The sequence below is a fragment of the Hippopotamus amphibius genome, chromosome 2 (assembly GCF_030028045.1).
Source record: "Hippopotamus amphibius kiboko isolate mHipAmp2 chromosome 2, mHipAmp2.hap2, whole genome shotgun sequence".
NCBI classification, from domain to species: Eukaryota; Metazoa; Chordata; class Mammalia; order Artiodactyla; family Hippopotamidae; genus Hippopotamus; species Hippopotamus amphibius.
This window is the reverse complement of record NC_080187.1, coordinates 50,398,317-50,416,278: the sequence shown is the minus strand read 5'-3', so window position 1 is coordinate 50,416,278 and position 17,962 is coordinate 50,398,317. Positions and strand designations below refer to the sequence as shown.

Sequence of the window (17,962 nt, the reverse complement as noted above, 5' to 3'; positions counted from 1 at the left end):
ACTCAAACAGCTATTATGAATTTATGGTTACATAATAAAAAATAATTCAAAAGTCTCTTCATTAGCAGTTAACTTTTTTCAACATTATTTTTCTTTATTAGAATATCTTCGCTGTATAACTGCCGATTCTAATTTGAATCTCTACTCTGCGACACAAATGCTTCTTAAGCCTTCTTATTAGTGGCATAAGCATTGCAAATATGGATGCAATAATTAATTTTAAGGAGTGTTTTACTTCACATAAACAATCTCAATTTCCTACCAAATTTTATCTTATTAGAACGTAAATGCTAAAGATGTTCTTTCTTGTTTTATTTACTATGTTAGTTTCAGTACCCAGAAGAATATCTCTGTATGTAGTAGGTACTCAACAAATAAATACTTAAATGAATGAATGAATGAATTTAACTCACCAAAAATCCCCAAAAGTGGATATATTATTATCCCTTTTTAGAAATAAGGAAGCTAAGGTGCAGAAGAGTGAAAAAATTACTTAAGATTTTATCACTGTTAAGTGGAGAAATTTAACAGTTAAATCTCTCTGACCCTAAAGCCCAAACCTCTTAACTGCTTTGTGTGGCCAAAAATCCATCATGCTCATGGATTTGGGAGGCTTTCCCACTCAAGAATGTCAAAACCCATAAATTAACCTGTAGAAAGCATTATAGCTTCTCGAATGCCACGTTACTTAGAAAACAAAATGTATACCACTATATAAAATAAACATCCTGAAGTTCATGGAGAAAATAAAATAAACTTTTATAGTAAAGCAAAATTTTATAACTCAAATCCTTTCTATTTATGATGATTAATTACCTATAGGGGGACATCTCTAAACAGAGTTGAAATACTGGGGAAGGAAGATTTCAAGATGCTGACTAATTCATCAGCATATTAGACATTATAATTTCCTCAAAGCATTATTCCTGTCCAGAGCCTAGTTATATTTGCTGAAGAAAGGAATGAAGATTGTGTCAGGACCTAACACAGTATATGGTGCATAATAAGGGATTTATAAGGAATGAAGTCATTCACCAGACTCCTTGCTTACAGATTACATAAACCCATGGTAATAATCATTGCTAACATTTATTGAATACTTACTGTTTTCAGACATTGTTCAAAGAGCTTTACATGAATTTGCTCATTTAATCCTATAGCAATGCATAAGGTAGAGCTAGTGATATTTCTATTTCATGATTAGGAAAACTAAATCTGTCCAAGCTCAGCAGCTAGGGCTTGGCGTTGAACCTTGGTGTGTTTCACTGTTTTTGAAAAAAAAAAGAAACAACAGGCCCCAAACGGAGTCACTTGTGCTAAGTCCCACATCAGCAAACCAAGACTTCATAGCTAACCTAACTGCAGTTATAACCTCCCCTAGGACTGTAGTCTTAACAGGTCAGTCTGGAATTTTCTGGTCAGCACCAATGAGGTAATCAGGTACATAGGCCCTTCCCATTCATCAAAGGAAGATGAAGTAATCCCCTCTCTCCTCTTCCCTTTCCCCTACTGTCTATAAAGCTTCCACTTTGTACAATTCCTTGGAGTTCTTCTCTGCTTGCTAGATGTGATGCTGCCCAATTCATGAATTGTTCAATAAAGCCAATTAGATCTTTATGATTCGCTTAGTTGAATTTTTACTCAACACTGCCAAACCTGTGTTCTAATCCTCACAAGACTGCCTCCTGAACCTCCCAGCTCTCCTACCAACTCCATCCCCAATACCAAAGGTTCCAAGTTTCTCTCACTTGAGAGGATTTATTGGCTACCAAAATTGCCCTGAAGGTTGCCAAGCCAGAACTACTTGGGGCACCAGTTTTGGGAAGGAGGGGAGGGTAGAGGTTGGGGGATAATTATTGACTTAGGGCAAAGAGGAAGGAGGTAACTATTAACAGTTGTTGCGGAGAAGCAACCTGAAGTTCACAGGAGAGAACAGAGGAAGCGGAAGGCGAGCAAATTCATTTACCCTCCTTCGCTCATGTCCCTTTTGCACGATTTGCTGATTGGATGCTTCTCTTCCTTTTCCAGATTGCCCTGGCCTTCGTTTTAACTGCACTTCACCTGGATGAAAATATGCAAGTACAGTAAGCACACTATAGTTTTTTCAGGTTTAGAAATGCCCCAGGGGAAGACATACTAGCTAATAAATACTGCTTAACCATTTAAACCCAGTGTTAGCATTTATTCCAGTTCTCACCTAAACACACAACTGCTTCAGATGGAAACTACTTTTTCACTCAAATTGCTTTTTCTCCTATGACTTGCTGTCTGGGTTGGAGATTATGTATAGAAGGGCACAAAGGAGAGGCTACTGGGGAAACAATGGCTCTGATGCAGGATCTGGCTTAATGTGGAAGAAGAAAATGTTTTGCAAAGATTTGTTGAGAAATCTATGCTCCAGGCATTATACTAAGCATGGAGATTACAAAGGTGCTAACTTGTCACCACAATCAGAGTGCTAAATTCGATGAGACCATATGCCCAGGAAGGGCTTAGGAGGAGCTTCTGATGAGGAAGGGCAGAACAAGCCTCCAGCTGCAGTCGGGGCAGAGCAGTGAGAACCAGCACTAATGCAGTGTTCCCGGTGCCCAGATGTCTTGTTACTCTCTGAGGGCTAAGGCATGGGCTCTTTGACTTCTTCTTATGCAAGGGACAAGTTTTCCTGTATGATTTAACCAGAACGGGGCGGGGGGGAGGGGGAGAGTTTTTGTAACTGATCATTCTAATACTGAGGCATTTTTTACACATGGATTACTATAAAGAGATGAAACATAGTGATTAAGTGCACAGTTTCCAGATTCAGGCTGTCTCAGTTTAAATCCTGGCTTTGCCACTTACAGCCTTTGTGACTGAAAGCAAGTCACTTGCACTATCTCTGACTCCTATTCCTAGTCTGCAAAATGGGACAAATACTTGTCTCTACTTCTGAAGGATGCTGTAAAGATTAAATGAAAATAATACATACAAGCCATTAATGTCTGACACACAAAAGCCTTTCTACTTTATATTATAAGGGTTGAGTGAAATTTTTGGATAAATCACAGTTATTTTTATGTATCCTTTCTCTACAAAGGAATTGTGAGTTTATAGTGCCATCTTAAGGAGAAAGCAACCATATGATCTTGTCATTTTATCATCTTTTTTTTAAGTTACTCCCAATACAAGGCTCATTTTAACCAGCACCTGGGCAAAGCCTTCCACTTTGCTCTTCCTGCTCCAGTCATTGTTAATGGTTCTTTTGTGCTGCTTACCTGTATTCATACCTCTCGCGAGATTTATCATGCTAAACCTAAATTCTTGCTTTTACATCCATCTCTTCAGGAATGGTCATGCATTCAATTATGTACCCACTCCACCTAGCATACTCAACAAATATTCCTGAACTAAATAACCAAATTCTCAATAAAGGCATTTAGTTTAGTACAAATATGTATGTGAATTCCAAAAATCATGAAGGATATAAAGATTCTCTTTAGTCCATCAAAATTTCATGGTCTGGGCTTCCCTGGTGGCACAGTGGTTAAGAATCTGCCTGCCAATGCAGGGGACACACGTTCGAGCCCTGGTCGGGGAAGATCCCACATGCCACAGAGCAACTAGTGTGCCACAACTACTGACCTTGTGCTCTAGAGCCCTTGAGCCACAACTACTGAGCCCACATGCCACAGCTACTGAAGCTTGCACTCCTAGAGCCTCTGCTCCACAACAAGAGAAGCCACTGCACTGAGAAGACCACAAACTGCAATGAAGAGTAGCACCCACTCGCCGCAACTAGAGAAAGCCCGTGTGCAGCAACGAAGACCCAGAGCAGCCAAAAAATAAAATAAATAAAATAAATTATTTAAAAACATTTTTCATAGTCTGGAAATCCACACACTAAAAATTTAACTTAAAAATATGTCACTGGCCAGTTGGGGCGCCTGGGAAAAATAAATATAAAGCTTCTTTGGAAGGCCATGCACTCAACCCAAGCTGCACAAGTTTCCCACATATAAATCTGTATGGAAGGACTCACAATCCAAAATCACAAAACATTTAGTGAAACAATCCACTAGAAGCACAAGTCAGCTGTCAACAAACAGCAGAATTAGACACCCAAGACTTCATGGCCTCCTTCTGGCTGTGCCATCACTCTAACATCTCTGACACTCTTGCCTCCCTCTTATAAGGACCTTTGTGATTATATTGGGCCTACCTGGATGGTCCAAGATAATCACCCTATTTCAAGATCTTTAATCACATCTGCAAATTCTCTTTTGCCATGGAAGGTAATATATTCACAAATTCCAGGGATTAGGATGTGGGCATCTTTGGGGAGCCATTACTCTGCCTACCACAATTTTCTTTTGCTATTAGGTCATATCTCTTAAAAAGGCCAACTTTGGGTTTTCCTTTTCAACTCCTCTGTTTTATTTTCTTATCTGGCAGGCTAAGACATCCAATATAGTGCTCAAAAGAAGCAGTGTTAGTATCATCCTTGACTTTTTCCAGAACTTGAGCATATTTCTAAACATTTCATCATTGAATATGAGTCTGCTGAAGGTTTCTGGTGTTGCCTTTTATTGGTTAAATGAAGTTTTCTTCTCATAGTTTTCTAGAAGTTTTAACCATGAATATGTATTGAAAATTATTAACTTTTTTCTGCTTTAATCTTTCTCCTGCAATCTTTTACTATGAAGAATCATATTAATTGATTTGATTTGCTAATATTTAATCACCTTTGAATTCCTGTAATAAACCCAATTAGGTAATGACTTTTACTTTTTTAAACTGTTGCATATGTGCAAATATGTTCATGAGTGAGACTGACAGAAAATTTTCTTTAATTTCCTTAGAAATTAGACGATTTAGACAAAGTTAGATTCATAAGAGGAGCTGAATGAAAAATCTTCCTTCTTTTTCTATTCTCTGAAAGAATGGGTAGGATTAGAGCAGTGGTTCTCAACTGGGGGCAATTTTATCCCTTATGGGACATTTGTCGATGTCTGGAGATATTTTTGGTTATCAAAACTGGGGATGTGTTACTGGCATCTAGTGAGTAGAGGCTAAGGATTCTGCTGACCATCCCACAATGCACAGGACAGCTGCCTCCCATTCCGCCAGCAAAGAGTTTTACCTTACCCAACATGTCAATGGTCAGTGGTTTAGAGGCTGTAATTTATTTTCTCATTCTGAATAAATAATCACTCTCCTCATTTTGTATGTGTAATTTAGTATTTTTTCAGAGAAGACTTCGGGCCCCTTAGAACCTGGACCTGGTGGGAGAAAGAGAGGGCACTATATAGAGGCGCGCGCACACGCACATAAGGGAAAGAGAGAGATCATTGAGTCAAAAGCAATGCTAGAGGGGGGGGGGGGAAAGAGAGAAATTTTGTTTAGACATAGTTTTCAGATAATCACAGTTACTAAGAAATTGACCATAAGCAACAATTCCAAGAAACTGAAGGAAAGTAATTAGTGTGGTGTATGGTCTAGCAATTCTAATTCTTGGTATCTGTCCTAGAGAAATGTTAGTACATACACATAAAGACATGTCTGAGGTTGTTTCCTGAAGCAATGTTTGTAAAAATGAAAAACTGGAAGCAATCTACATGTCAAATCAGCAGCATAATGGATAAAATGTGATATATTCATACAAAAACTCTACAGCAGTTGAAAGGGAGCCAGATTTATAACTGTCCACATGGATATATCACAGAAATATATTTTTGAACAAAAAAGAAGTTGCATAACTATTCTTACCATATTTTTGTGTTAATACATTTACATATGTATACAAGATGTGTTTATATAATACATTTACATAATGTATTCACACTCAAAATATTATTACATATTTTCTAGAGATAAAAAGCATGTAAATATTGAAATGGCCTTAAAAGACATTACATTACACATTGAACAAGTGTATAAGAGTAGTTAACTCTGGGGGATAAGGAGTGCAGGAACAAGATTGAAGAAATGTCCAGTGCACACATTTTATCTGTATTGTTCTAATTTTTAAGAGAAAAATGTATTCATATGTAATCTAAAGTAGATTAAAAAAACAATGAAATCATGCCAAATTGTTCACGTTTAATTCCTTTTTGTCCTTCCAGTTTTATTGAGATATCATTGACATACAGCATAGTATAAGTTTAGGGTGCACAGCACAATGATTTGACTTAAGTACATCATGAAATAATTACCACAAAAACTTTAGTGTGGGACTTTCCTGGTGGCGCAGTGGTTAAGAATCCGCCTGCCAGTGCAGGGGACATGGGTTCGATCCCTGGCCCAGGAAGATCCCACATGCTGCGGAGCAACTAAGCCCAAGTGCCACAACTACTGAGCCTGCACCCTAAATTCCATGAGCCACAACTATTGAGCCTGCATGCCACAACTACTGAAGCCCACGCGCCTAGAGACTGGTGTTCAGCAACAGGAAAAGCCATCACAAGGAGAAGCCCACACACCGTAACGAAGAGCAGCCCCCGCTCGCTACAACTAGACAAAGCCCACGTGCAGCAACGAAGACCCAACACAGCCAATAAATAAATAAATTAATTCTTTTTAAAAAGTTTAGTGAACTCTCACATAAATACAAAATATAAAAGAAAAAAATATTTTTTCCTTGTGATGAGAACTTGATTCACTCTTAAAAACTTTCATATACAAAACACAGCAGTGTTAATTATATTTATCATGTTACATGTTATATCCCTAGTACTTATTTATCTTATAATTGGAAGTTTGTACATTTTGATCACCCTCATCCAATTCCCCCTCACCCCACCCCCTGCCTCTGGTAACCACAAATTTTATTTTTTTTCTATGGGTTTGTTTTTGAAATACAATTGAACTAACAAGCTTATGGGAGAGTTCAGCACCCCAGCTTGTGGAGATACTGGGATAAAATGTCACTCTCGGTTCCTGATACCAAAGGACTCATTTATTTTATTATTTATGAAGCTGATTTCAACAGATTTAGCACAGTGCTGCCAATTACCAACTTTCTTTTCTTTAGGAAGTAATGGGGTGTTAGGGGAAATGCTCACTCTCCCCCCAGAGGCTCCCAACCCGGCCTGGGCAAGCAGGACCACCAGTTCATTCAGCTAAGACTTGAAGTTGAGGGTAAATTTCTTCTAGAGAGATTTAGTATTGTTTTCCCAATTCATATCCTCCAAAGAAATGAATGCCCGTTTAGCTCTAGGCTTTCTAGCATGACACATCACAAAGAACACTTGAAACCTAATATTAATTCCTAATGACTTTTTAAACCTTTCAGCTGGTTTTTGTATCTGAGAGATGGAAATTTGAGAAAGAGACAAATCTGTTGAGACATAGGTCCAGAATATAAAAATGAGTTATGAAAACATGTTTAGAGCAGCAGCTAGTATATGGTATATGGTAAATGCGGTTAGTACTAGCTATTACTACTAATATGACAGCTATTACTACAATCAATTCCAATACTGTATTGCTACAGCGAGAAGCAGATATTTTGATTGCTTTTAACTTTTGTATGATGTTAGAAACAAATTTTTAAAAATTAAGAACTGTAGAGATAAGGTATTCTTATCTCTAGCAGAAGTTGTTGTATGGGGTTTCAGTTCACTGTGGGAATGGTGCTCATTCTCTTCAGAAACCTCATCCCTGCCTAGATCTTCCCCATCAGTTCCTTAACTAGGTTGATTAGAAAGTGTGTGTGTGTGTGTGTGTGTGTGTGTTTAGGGGGGTGGGGCAAAGGACTTAGGTTTTAGCATCTGACTTCTTCCCTCCCTTTCAAGCCATGAGGGTTCGCTTTTCTCCTTTATGAATTTACCAAAAACAGAAGGAATATTCTCTTTCACTTGGTATATAAACCAGAGGAGAGTATTCCTGTTAACCTATGAGGGTTCTTGTTAGGACTGGAAGAGAAAACTGTCTCAGTCAGAGATGCCCTCAGCAGAGTCTCATTCCATGCTTCTTGCCCACCCCCCCCTACACCCCGTCCACCTTCTTGCTATTGTGACATCGTTATCCAGGGCTTGGAGTGAAGCCAAGAAAGAGAACACAGAAGATGGTATTCTGATGGTGAGGTGAAATATATTTATAATCCTTGACCCTGCCCCTGTCTGCTAGCTTTTTTGTGTGTCAGTTTTAAAGTTTCTGCAGAATTGGAAGGCCATCACTTAAAATGGACCCTGGTCACTTATCCCTTGGTCAATAAAAAGTTAAATATAATTGCTTTGCCATGTTTGTTAGCTAGCAAGGATGGCACAATGAATTCAGCTGCTGACTGGACTTTAAATCTTGGGTGTGTAGGATAAACCGTTTTGGCTCACTCACTCATTCATTAGCATCACATTCTGTTTAACTGATATTCTATTTCCAAAGACCTCCTTCTGCCTCTTTAACACAACCCCTTTCAAGACAGTTTTCACCAGTGGAATCAAAGAAGCCAGATGTGGCTGGTTAATAAATAAATGTATATACCTTTATGGGTGTATGAAATTGTTAAAGAATATAAGGAAGCACTGAGCTATTATAACCTGCCAGCATCTCTGGTTCATGCTAACTTCCAGTCATACAGAGTCCAACAAAACGTATTTAAATCTACTTGATGGAATACTATATACTATACTATACAGTTAGTTAAAACTATGTTACGGAAAAATATTTAACAGCATAGAAAGATATAATATATTGAGAAAAAGGGGGTTAAATAACAGTAATTTGTGCAGTATCATCCTTTTTTTTTTTTTTTTAAACAAAAGGGCCATAACATACATATATAAGGAAAAAAGATGTCCAAACATACACCAAAATCTTAACAGTGATTAGTCTGGCTAGAGGAATTATGAGTAATTTTCCCTTTTGTGTATGTTTGTTTTTCTCTGTGTTCCCCAAATTTCTGCATTTAACACATATTGCGTTTGTGGTTAGAAGCAAAACCAGTGTAACATCTTCCTTTTCAAGGGATGTAGAGCATGACTGGCTGACTGTCTAGACAAGAACTCATAGGGTGTGTGCCACTTGTGGGGTCATCACAAGTTCAGGGGCTCTTTCCCAGCTTTCAAGTTTATAAGCACAATTTGAGTAGTTCACTAAAGAACTAATGGTGGCATAAAATGATTAGACAGTTTCCCTGCTCCCAACTCCCATTACTACTGCCTATATTATTTTTTCCATTAGGATAGGTTTCCCTAAATGTAATCATTTCTTCAAAGAATTTGACTCTTCTAAGGTTCTTGAAGCAGGGTACCAAGTCACTTTTCAAAAAATTTGTACTAGCAATGTAGCGAATGACAGTATACTGTGCCCTCCTAAGCACTATTTGTTAATTATTTCCTGCCTTTCGAACAGTTCTAAAAGTATTCTACTTTAATTTGCATTAAAACTTAAAAATTTTCTAATAACCATGACAAATTCACTTTTTTTTTTTTAAACTTATTCTACTTTTCTTTGGTTACAACTTTTAGAGAGAGCAGATTTCACTTGTGCGAGGGGAGGAAGCAGGGGCCTGGGAAAAGAACATTTGTCCAGGAGTCAGGAATCGGGGTTCTACTGCAATAGCTTTCTAAACGGCCTCCTCACCTCCATGCTTGACCCTGTGGAATCAGCAACCGGAGTGCTCATTTAAAAACTTTAATCAGATCACATTCCTCTCCTGCTTAAAACCATCCAATGGCTTCCCATTACTTTTAAAATAAAATGCATGACGCTCAAGGCTCTCCTAAGCAGCCTTGCTCACTTCACTGTGGCCACACCTGCCTTCCCTTTGTTCCGCATTCCACTGGTTTCCACCTCAAAGCCTCTGTCCTTGCCTGGCAAGCTCTTTTCTCATTTCCGCCCCTGGCTCCTTCTCCTTCAGGGTTCAGCTCAAATATCACTTCCTCTGACAGGCCTTCCCTGCCTCACCATCACATTCATTCTGTTTTTTCCTCACGGGACCTATCACCACCTGAAATTATCCTGATCATATGTAGGTTATCTTGTTCTTCTCCTGTCTCCCACACGAGAACGTAAGCTCTGAGACGTGAGACCTTGACTGGCTCTCCCACTGTTTCAGCCCAACCTCTTGCAGATTAGACAGTATTAGAGTGAGTGAAGACCTACGTTGGCCTCGTGAACTTCATCTTTAATAAGGGAGTTAAGTAGATGAATGTGAGTAGATTTAAGTGGAAGCACCCTCTCAACGATGCCAGCGCGCTCGCTCGGGGATTTCTAGGATTTCTAGAAACCTCGAAGGAGGAATTCTTAACAGGGAATTAGGGAGGGAGGTGTAGTCTTTCCACCTGTTGGAGAGCGCAAGAAGCCCTACCGCGATGTTTTAAGGGAGAAGCAGGCATAGAGCCATTTGGAAGAGTTTGGGGTGTTTTTTTGTTTTGTTTTGTGTTTTGTTTTTTGGACACGGAGACCTGATTGAAAGCAAAGTGAGAAGATGAAAAGGTCCCGCCGCACTCGGCGCCCTGGCCCACCCCAAGTGCCACTGCAAACGCCGCCTTCCGTCCCCTCGCGGATCTGTTTCCTTGGGCTCTGAAAAGGCTTTCAAAACATTAAATGCAACTGACGTCTTTTCCTGAGTTTAAAAAAACTGAAGAAAACCTCTGAAAAATGCAGAAACGCACAGAGAAGAGAGACCCGCGGCCGCTTCCCGCGAGGTCCTAAGCCCCACCCCCGCGTTCCCGGCCGCTCAGATCTCCTAGGCCCTGCACTGGGCGGTGCGGAGGGGCGGGGCTTGCGCGCTGATGCTACCGGGCCGGCACTGCGCAGGCGCGGGGCGGGCTCGCTGGGCAGTCGCGCGCCGCGCACTTCGCGCGGGAGTGGGGCGCTGGAGTGCGGGGGCTGCAGGTCGGGGGGAACGGAAGCCGCAGCCGGGAAGAGAGAAAGCCAGGATGGCGACGCCGAGCCGGAAAACGTCCACCCCAAGCCCCCTGGCCTCCAAGAGAACTCTCCCGAGAGATCCCTCGTCGGAAGTCCCCAGCAAGAAAAAGAGTTCGGCCCCGCCGCCGCTGCAGTCTTCCGGGCCCTTTGTGGAAGGCTCTATCGTCCGCATCGCGATGGAGAACTTTCTGTGAGTGGCCGGAGGCCATGCAGCGGCAGGGCAGGCGAGCGGGCCCGCACCCGGGGGGCGCCGGCTGCGTGCGTACGTGCCTGCGAGGGCGGCGGGTGGGTGGATGTGCGTCTGACTGTGAATTCGTGCCGGGATGGCCGTGAGGATGTTTATTTGTGGGCCGTGGAGATTGACGTGTGTGTTGATGTGGTAGGTGTGTGTCTTGCATGTTGCGGTTTTTAAATTCCTAATGCCAGCGTTGTTTGAAGGCGTCATACGGCGGGCAGCGGACGCGTGGTAGGAATTAGATCTCCGCCCGCTGGGAGTCACGGCCTATAGCGGTAGGACAGAATCGGTAATTCACGAAACTACAGGTCCTGGGATCTCAGAGGAAGCAGCAGTTAAATCAGAGCGGCAGTGATGCTGTGGCAGATTCGTGACGACTTGACAGTTGCTAGGTGGACAAAGATGGTGAAGATTGTTCTGGATGGAGGTTGAAATGTACGGGAAAATTAAGCCTTACTCTCAATTGTTGCGCCTCTCAACAGACCCTTGACTCCTTCAAATCTGGCTTTCTTCCCTGGTTCCTTTGTCACCCTTCAGACAGCTAACCGTAATAACTGACTTCAGAATTTAGTAAATATGTTCTAGCACAAATACCGTGTATCCGTCCTGCACCTTGTAGTTCATTTGATCAGGGTCTATTTTTTTTTAAGCTTGCACATAGTGGCGTAGGGAAAACAGAATTACAGTAACAATACTGACATTTTTTTTTTCAAGCATCTGTCATGTGCCAGGTATAGAAGTAGGTGCTTTATTTACACAGTGCCCTCATTCCTTCCTCATAACAACTCTTTATATTAATCTCCATTGATAAATTCAGGTTAATTTGCCCGCGTTTACACAGTTAAGTAGCTGAATTGCTGTTTGAATCCAAATTAGGAAAGATAAATATAATCAAATGAAGTACCTACCATAATAATGTAAATGTATCAAGATGTCGTAGGGGCACAAAGGATGAAATGATAAATTTCCTCTAAAGAAGGGCTTTGTACTGGAGGTTATGGAAATCTTAAAAGACAGGAAGAGCAAAGAAGTGCCTGAAGCAGTTTGCTATATTTAGGAAGCTTCCAGTATTTTAGTATGGCTAGAACATAGGATGTGCGTGAGTATGTGGACAGAGCTGATACCGAAGATGTAGACAGCTATCGAGGGTCTGTGTTTCCTCTGCTGAGGAATCCCAACTTTATCCTGTAGGCAGCCAGGATGCATTTTAAGCAGGGCATAACATGCGAATTATATTATTTTGGAAGCAGTATGAAGGATGATTTAGAAAGTGTGCAAGATTGGAGGCAAGGTGGCTTTTACGATATGAAGGAAGAGATGATCAGGGTTTGAACCTAGCAGAGAGAAGTAGGGGCAGAAAGAAGAGATTGGACACGATTTGGCTGCAGATTAATTGTGAGGCATCAGGGTAAGGGAGGAGTGGAGCATTTTTCTCAAGTCTCTGTCTTGGCTGATTGGTCATATATAGTGCTCTGCAGAAGAAGGAGCAATTTGGGAAGGATAATAATAAATGCCTTTTGGATCCTGTGAATTGAAGTTTCCTGTGGTGTGTCTAAAAGATCCTCTATAGGCAGTATTTATAAGGGTTTGGCACTTACAGGAAAATGTGAACAGATGAGAGACTTGAGACTCATGCATATAGGTGACTGCTGAAATTGCAGAAATGGTTGAGATTGCCCAAAAGGAAATATGAATAGGAATAGAAGGCCAAGTACAGAGCCCTGGAGAAATGCCAGCATTTAAGGGCGAGCAGAACTCACAGAGTGAGAAGGAACTGTTCAGGGAAGTAAGAGGAGAACCGTGGGAGAGTATTATCAGAAGCCAAGGGAAAAGAGTGTTTCAAAAATATCATCTGCTACACTGAAGTCAGAGAACAGGACGGAAAAGAACCTGCTGCATTTAACAGTTAGGAAATCTTTGACACTTTGAAGTAGTGGTAGTGGAAAACTTTGCAGTCATAGAAGAGTAACTGTGAGGAAGTAAAGCTTGAATGTGAGGAGGAGAAAGAAAAGGTAGCTGGAAGTGCAGGGCTAGGTGAGGTTTTGTTTATTTTTACGAGAGGACTGAGTTTTAGGAATTAAGTAGGAAGAATAGGCTTAGGGAACCAAAATGGCCTGGAAGAGAGTAGTCAAGGGAAGGATTCCTGTGAGTTAACCAAGTTGAATGGGATTGAGAGTGCAAGGGAGAGATTTCTAGGCAGAAGGAATAGCGTGTGCAAAGGCTTGGAGAAAGAAGGAAGCATAAGATAGTCAAGAAACTGAAAAAATTCATTATAGGTAGAATTTAGAGGTCTTATTAGAGAATAGGGGAAGGAGATAGAAAGTAGAAAAAGATGAGCTAGAGCCAAATTTTGAAGCGTCCTATTTTTTTCTTTTTCTTTTTTATAAACAAGTTATGTCTACCAGCATGATTTGGTGATTGATTGGATGAAGGGGTGGGATAGGTAGGGTGGATAGAGGTGAAGGAGATGGTAAGAATCAATGATGATGCCAAACTAATTCCTAGGTTTCTGACTTGGGCTGTGAGATGAATAATGGTATCCTTCACTAAGAGACCACAAAGTGGTCTTAGATGGGAAAGGTGGTGGGTTTAGTTTTGAATGTGTTAAGCTTGAGGTGACTTTTGTGGGACATCCAAATAGAGTTCTTGAGGTGGGAATTGCATCTGTAGGTCTTCTGGACTGACTTTGAGCATAAAGATGCTACCGGAGGCCATGGAGAATGCATGAGGTACTAGGCAAAGTATGTAGACCTGAGAAGAGGGTGGGCCTCTGACATTAGCTGTTTCAGAGGGAGTTCAGAGAAAAGGGAACTCACAAAAAGGGAATTCCCGATAAGCATATTGTAGAGTCAGAATGGTTTTATTTTTGTATAAATTTATTTATTTATTTATATATTTATTTATTTTATTGGCTGTGTTGGGTCTTCATTGCTGCATATGGGCTTTCACTAGTTGTGGCGAGCAGGGACTGCTCTTCATTGTGGTGCGCAGGCTTCTCATTGCCGTGACTTCTCTTGTAGAGCACAGGCTCTAGGCGCGTGGGCTTCAGTAGTTGTGGCACATGGGCTCAATAGTTGTGGTTCACGGGCTCTAGAGCGCAGGCTCAACAGTTGTGGCTCACGGCCTTAGTTGCTCCGAGGCACGTGGTATCTTCCTGGGGCAGGGATCGAACCCATGTCCCCTGCATTGGCAAGCAGATTCTTACCCACTGTGCCACCTAGGAAGTCCCCAGAATGGTTTTTTAAAATGCAAAGGCTTTATTTTGTTTTTGGCAACTTCCCTGTTTATAGTATTTATGTGTATGGTATAGGCCAGAAGTTTTCATGCTTTTTCCTGTTGTATTTATTGTTTGCTTAAATACCAGATGCATCACTATTTTAGTAAGAAAGTTGCACAGTGATTTCAGAGCAGGAAATTCAAATATTAAAAGAACGAGACTTGATGTGTTGGAATTAAGAAGCTTCAAGTAAGACAATTTTCCAGATATCTGAAATTCCCAAACTGGTTTTGTTTTAACCATTGTAAAGGGTGCTTTAAGACTCAGCTGTTACTAGAGTAAAGTTTCTGAAAAGATAGATAGATGCTGTGCAGAGATATGGGGTTGGAAACCTGCCAGAAAATATTTCTCTTTCACCTGTATTTATTTTATTACCACCTGGCATCTCAGAGTTATTGTTATTAATTTGAGTATTAAAGTTGAAGTGTGCTTGGTTAAATTATTTACATACTTAGCAGGTTAGTAGCAGGCTAAACTTTTACTCTTGGGGAATTAGTTGGCAGCTAACTGAAACCCTGTGGGAACAGGACATTATGGGTTCCAATTTAGGATATTCAAAGACAAGGTAGAAGGATATTGAATCAGAGTTTGCTTCACGTTTGGCCGCAGCTGTCCCTAGAGACAAATATGGATTAGATGCTACTGTTGCAGATAGAGTCCTGAACGGCATGCTGCTTTTTAGTATGAGAGAATGTTATAAAAGTGCTTGGTGATGATGCACTTTTGTTTCCTCCCATAGGAATAAAATTTACTTGAATTTGTACTAAAAATAGATCCTTTGGTAAATGTCGAGCAGCATGTTAAAAGGAAATGGATTTTTTTTAAATTAATAATAAAATTGAATTATTGGGTTGATATATCTTCAGTTTTCTTAGAATAAAGATAATTTGGTTGATTATGAGAAGTTGCTAGTAAGCATTTTAATTCAAGAGAAATATAAATGTAAAATACACAGATTTAGGATGAGCCATGGCTTCACTTACATATAATTTGTTTAAAAATTATTTGTACAGTAGCTTTGATGTACTCTCTCATGTATTATAATTATTAAAGAATGAATATTTTAAAAAAGCACATGAAGTCTTTATTTTCCCATGAATGTTCTTATTTTACATATACATTATCACTTTTTTATTTTTCCCACTGACAGATTTTTCCCTCTAGTTTATTAACAACCTGTAAATTAACCTTACATTAAATTTGTAAGGGTAGGTGGTTTTTAAAGGAATTTGAGGAAGCCTGTAGATAATGATAAGGATAACAAGAAAAAGGTGCTTTGGTAAGAAAATATTCTTCACTTTTTAATCTCTGCTTGTTAATATTACCTCTTTATAATTTAGAACATATGATATATGTGAAGTGTCTCCTGGGCCCCACTTGAATATGATTATTGGAGCTAACGGAACAGGGAAGTCCAGCATCGTGTGTGCCATTTGCCTTGGATTAGCAGGCAAACCTGCTTTCATGGGACGAGCGGATAAGGTGAGTTAACAAATGTACGTTTTAACAAAATTGAAAGCCATGAATTGCTTTCAGTAACAAATCAATTTCTATATCTCAGTTCCTTGGCTACAGCAAATGTGTTGTGTTTGAATATAAATAATGAAGTTGGCAAGTAGAGACACTGGGGGGAGATTTCCATTTCCAGAAATAGTTTGCATTATATACCTAGAGAATTCTCAGGGCATGTAACACCTGCAACCTTAGAAATAGTGTAAAATGTATCTTTTTAAATGTATAGCTCCCATTGTGGAAAGGAGAAGTTTGTTTCCAAAGGGCACAGAGTAGTTTGGATCTGAAGATTTCTGCAAGCTCTGGAGTTATTTGCCCACAGGTATTTGCTTACCTTGCGCCCTGAAGTCTGGCTTTGAACTGGTTGTGTAGGATAGGGGATCCTGAAGGTGCGGAAGGGTTAGAAGATAAAACTACAAGCCAAGCAGTGCTTGTAGCAGAAAAAAAAAAATCACAAAATGAAATAGCGGGGTTACTTATCTCATTGTTAGCTCTGAATACAGTAGAGAAAAAAAAAAATCTCCCAAACAAGCCTTAACATATACATTATAATTTTAGTTTAAAGTGGTCCCATTTAGTAATATCTCTAGTTACCTGGCAGAAACAAATGCAAATCCTCCGAAGGAAAATGCCTTCAATCCAGTCCTCGAAAGAATTCTAACATAAAGTTCTAATAAATTTATGAATCCATACCTAAAACAATCTCAAAGCATAGGGGGAAATGAATCACCGAAAATGAGCACTAACAAAAACAATAGGCTGTACAATCAGACCTGTAAAGCTTGTAGACATAGAATGTAATCTAGGAATACTGTATTTAAGGAACTAACAGAGGTTGCAGGTATAACAAAGGAATAAGTAACAAAAAGATTAGGTAAATTTGAAAAAGAATCAGATAGAACATAAAGAAATAAAAATACATGGGAGAAAAACTTGATGGACAAGTAAAACAACAAAGCAGACATATTTGAGAATTTGTGAACCAAAGTACTTGACAGTTTTTCTAAAAATTCAATATAGAACTAAAGTGAGGGGGGGAAGTATGAAATCAAGATTGAGACCTGATAGTTAAAGGAAGATAATGGACTAAGGAAGAGGCAATATTCAAAAAAAGAATGACGAAGAATTTTCCAGAAATGTTAAAAACTTGAATCCTTGGATTCAGGACACCTAATGTATCCCAGACAGGGTAAATGAAAGAAATACACAACTAGATACATTATGTAAATTCAGGAGTACCAAACACAGTAGTAATATGGTCTCAGAATAGGAATAGAGGGAAAAAAAGAACAGTCTGAGATCCTCATAAAGGAACTCTGAAAGTATATAATTTAGGAGGAAGCAAAATGATCCAGAAGGAAGTCTGAGATGTAAGAAGAAATGGTGAAGAATGGTAAACATGTAGGGAAGTTATATGTAAACTGTATAAAATAATACTAATGTCTCATTTGTCAGGTTTTTAAATCAAAGAAGGTAGAACTAAATGTCCTTCTGGAAAACAGGAAGGAAGTGATCTGAGTTAAAGTGTTCTTTGAATTTGTACTGTTGGAAGGAAGTTAAGATAATTGGTTAACTTTAGAGTTTATTAAGTTAAATATGCATGTTAAAATTTCTAGGGTAAACTAGTAAAAACAATTGAAGTATATAACCTCCAAACAAGAAAGGTTAAAGTAGGAAGAGAGAAGTATAGAAAAAAATAACCACTGCCCAGACAACCCAGAAGGAGTGTTGAGAAAGGAGGAAGAAGAGAAAAGAAACAGAAATATAGAAAAGGACATCAGTAAAAGGTAGTGGAAATACATGCACAATACATTCACAATAATTATAAATGGTCTAAATACTTGTTAAATGAGAAAGTCTGTTAGAGTAGACAAATAAAACAGTTCCATTCTATTTTGTTTACAATAAGCATATCTAAAATAAAAAACTACAGAGGAGTTGAAAGTAAAAGGATGAAAGAATACATACCAGGCAAATATTATACAAAAGAAAGTACGTGTAACTGAATTAATACCAGGCAAAATAGAATTTAAAGGAAAAAGAACTTTGAGATAAAAATGGTCATTAAATATTGATGAAAGGTTCAGTTC

The 17,962-nt window shown here is 39.4% G+C and overlaps 1 protein-coding gene across 4 annotated transcripts in view; it reads left to right on the top strand.

Moving 5' to 3' along the window:
* The first annotated feature begins 10,748 nt into the window (after positions 1–10,748).
* SMC5 (structural maintenance of chromosomes 5) overlaps positions 10,749–17,962 on the top strand; it is a 96,639-nt gene continuing 89,425 nt past the window's right edge. For all 4 annotated transcript variants that reach the window (XM_057720279.1, XM_057720277.1, XM_057720278.1 and 1 more), the window contains exons 1-2: positions 10,749–11,038; positions 15,701–15,842. In XM_057720279.1, the coding sequence (XP_057576262.1) occupies positions 10,860–11,038; positions 15,701–15,842 (321 nt within the window). In that variant the 5' untranslated portion in view covers positions 10,749–10,859. The remainder of the gene's footprint in view (positions 11,039–15,700; positions 15,843–17,962) is intronic.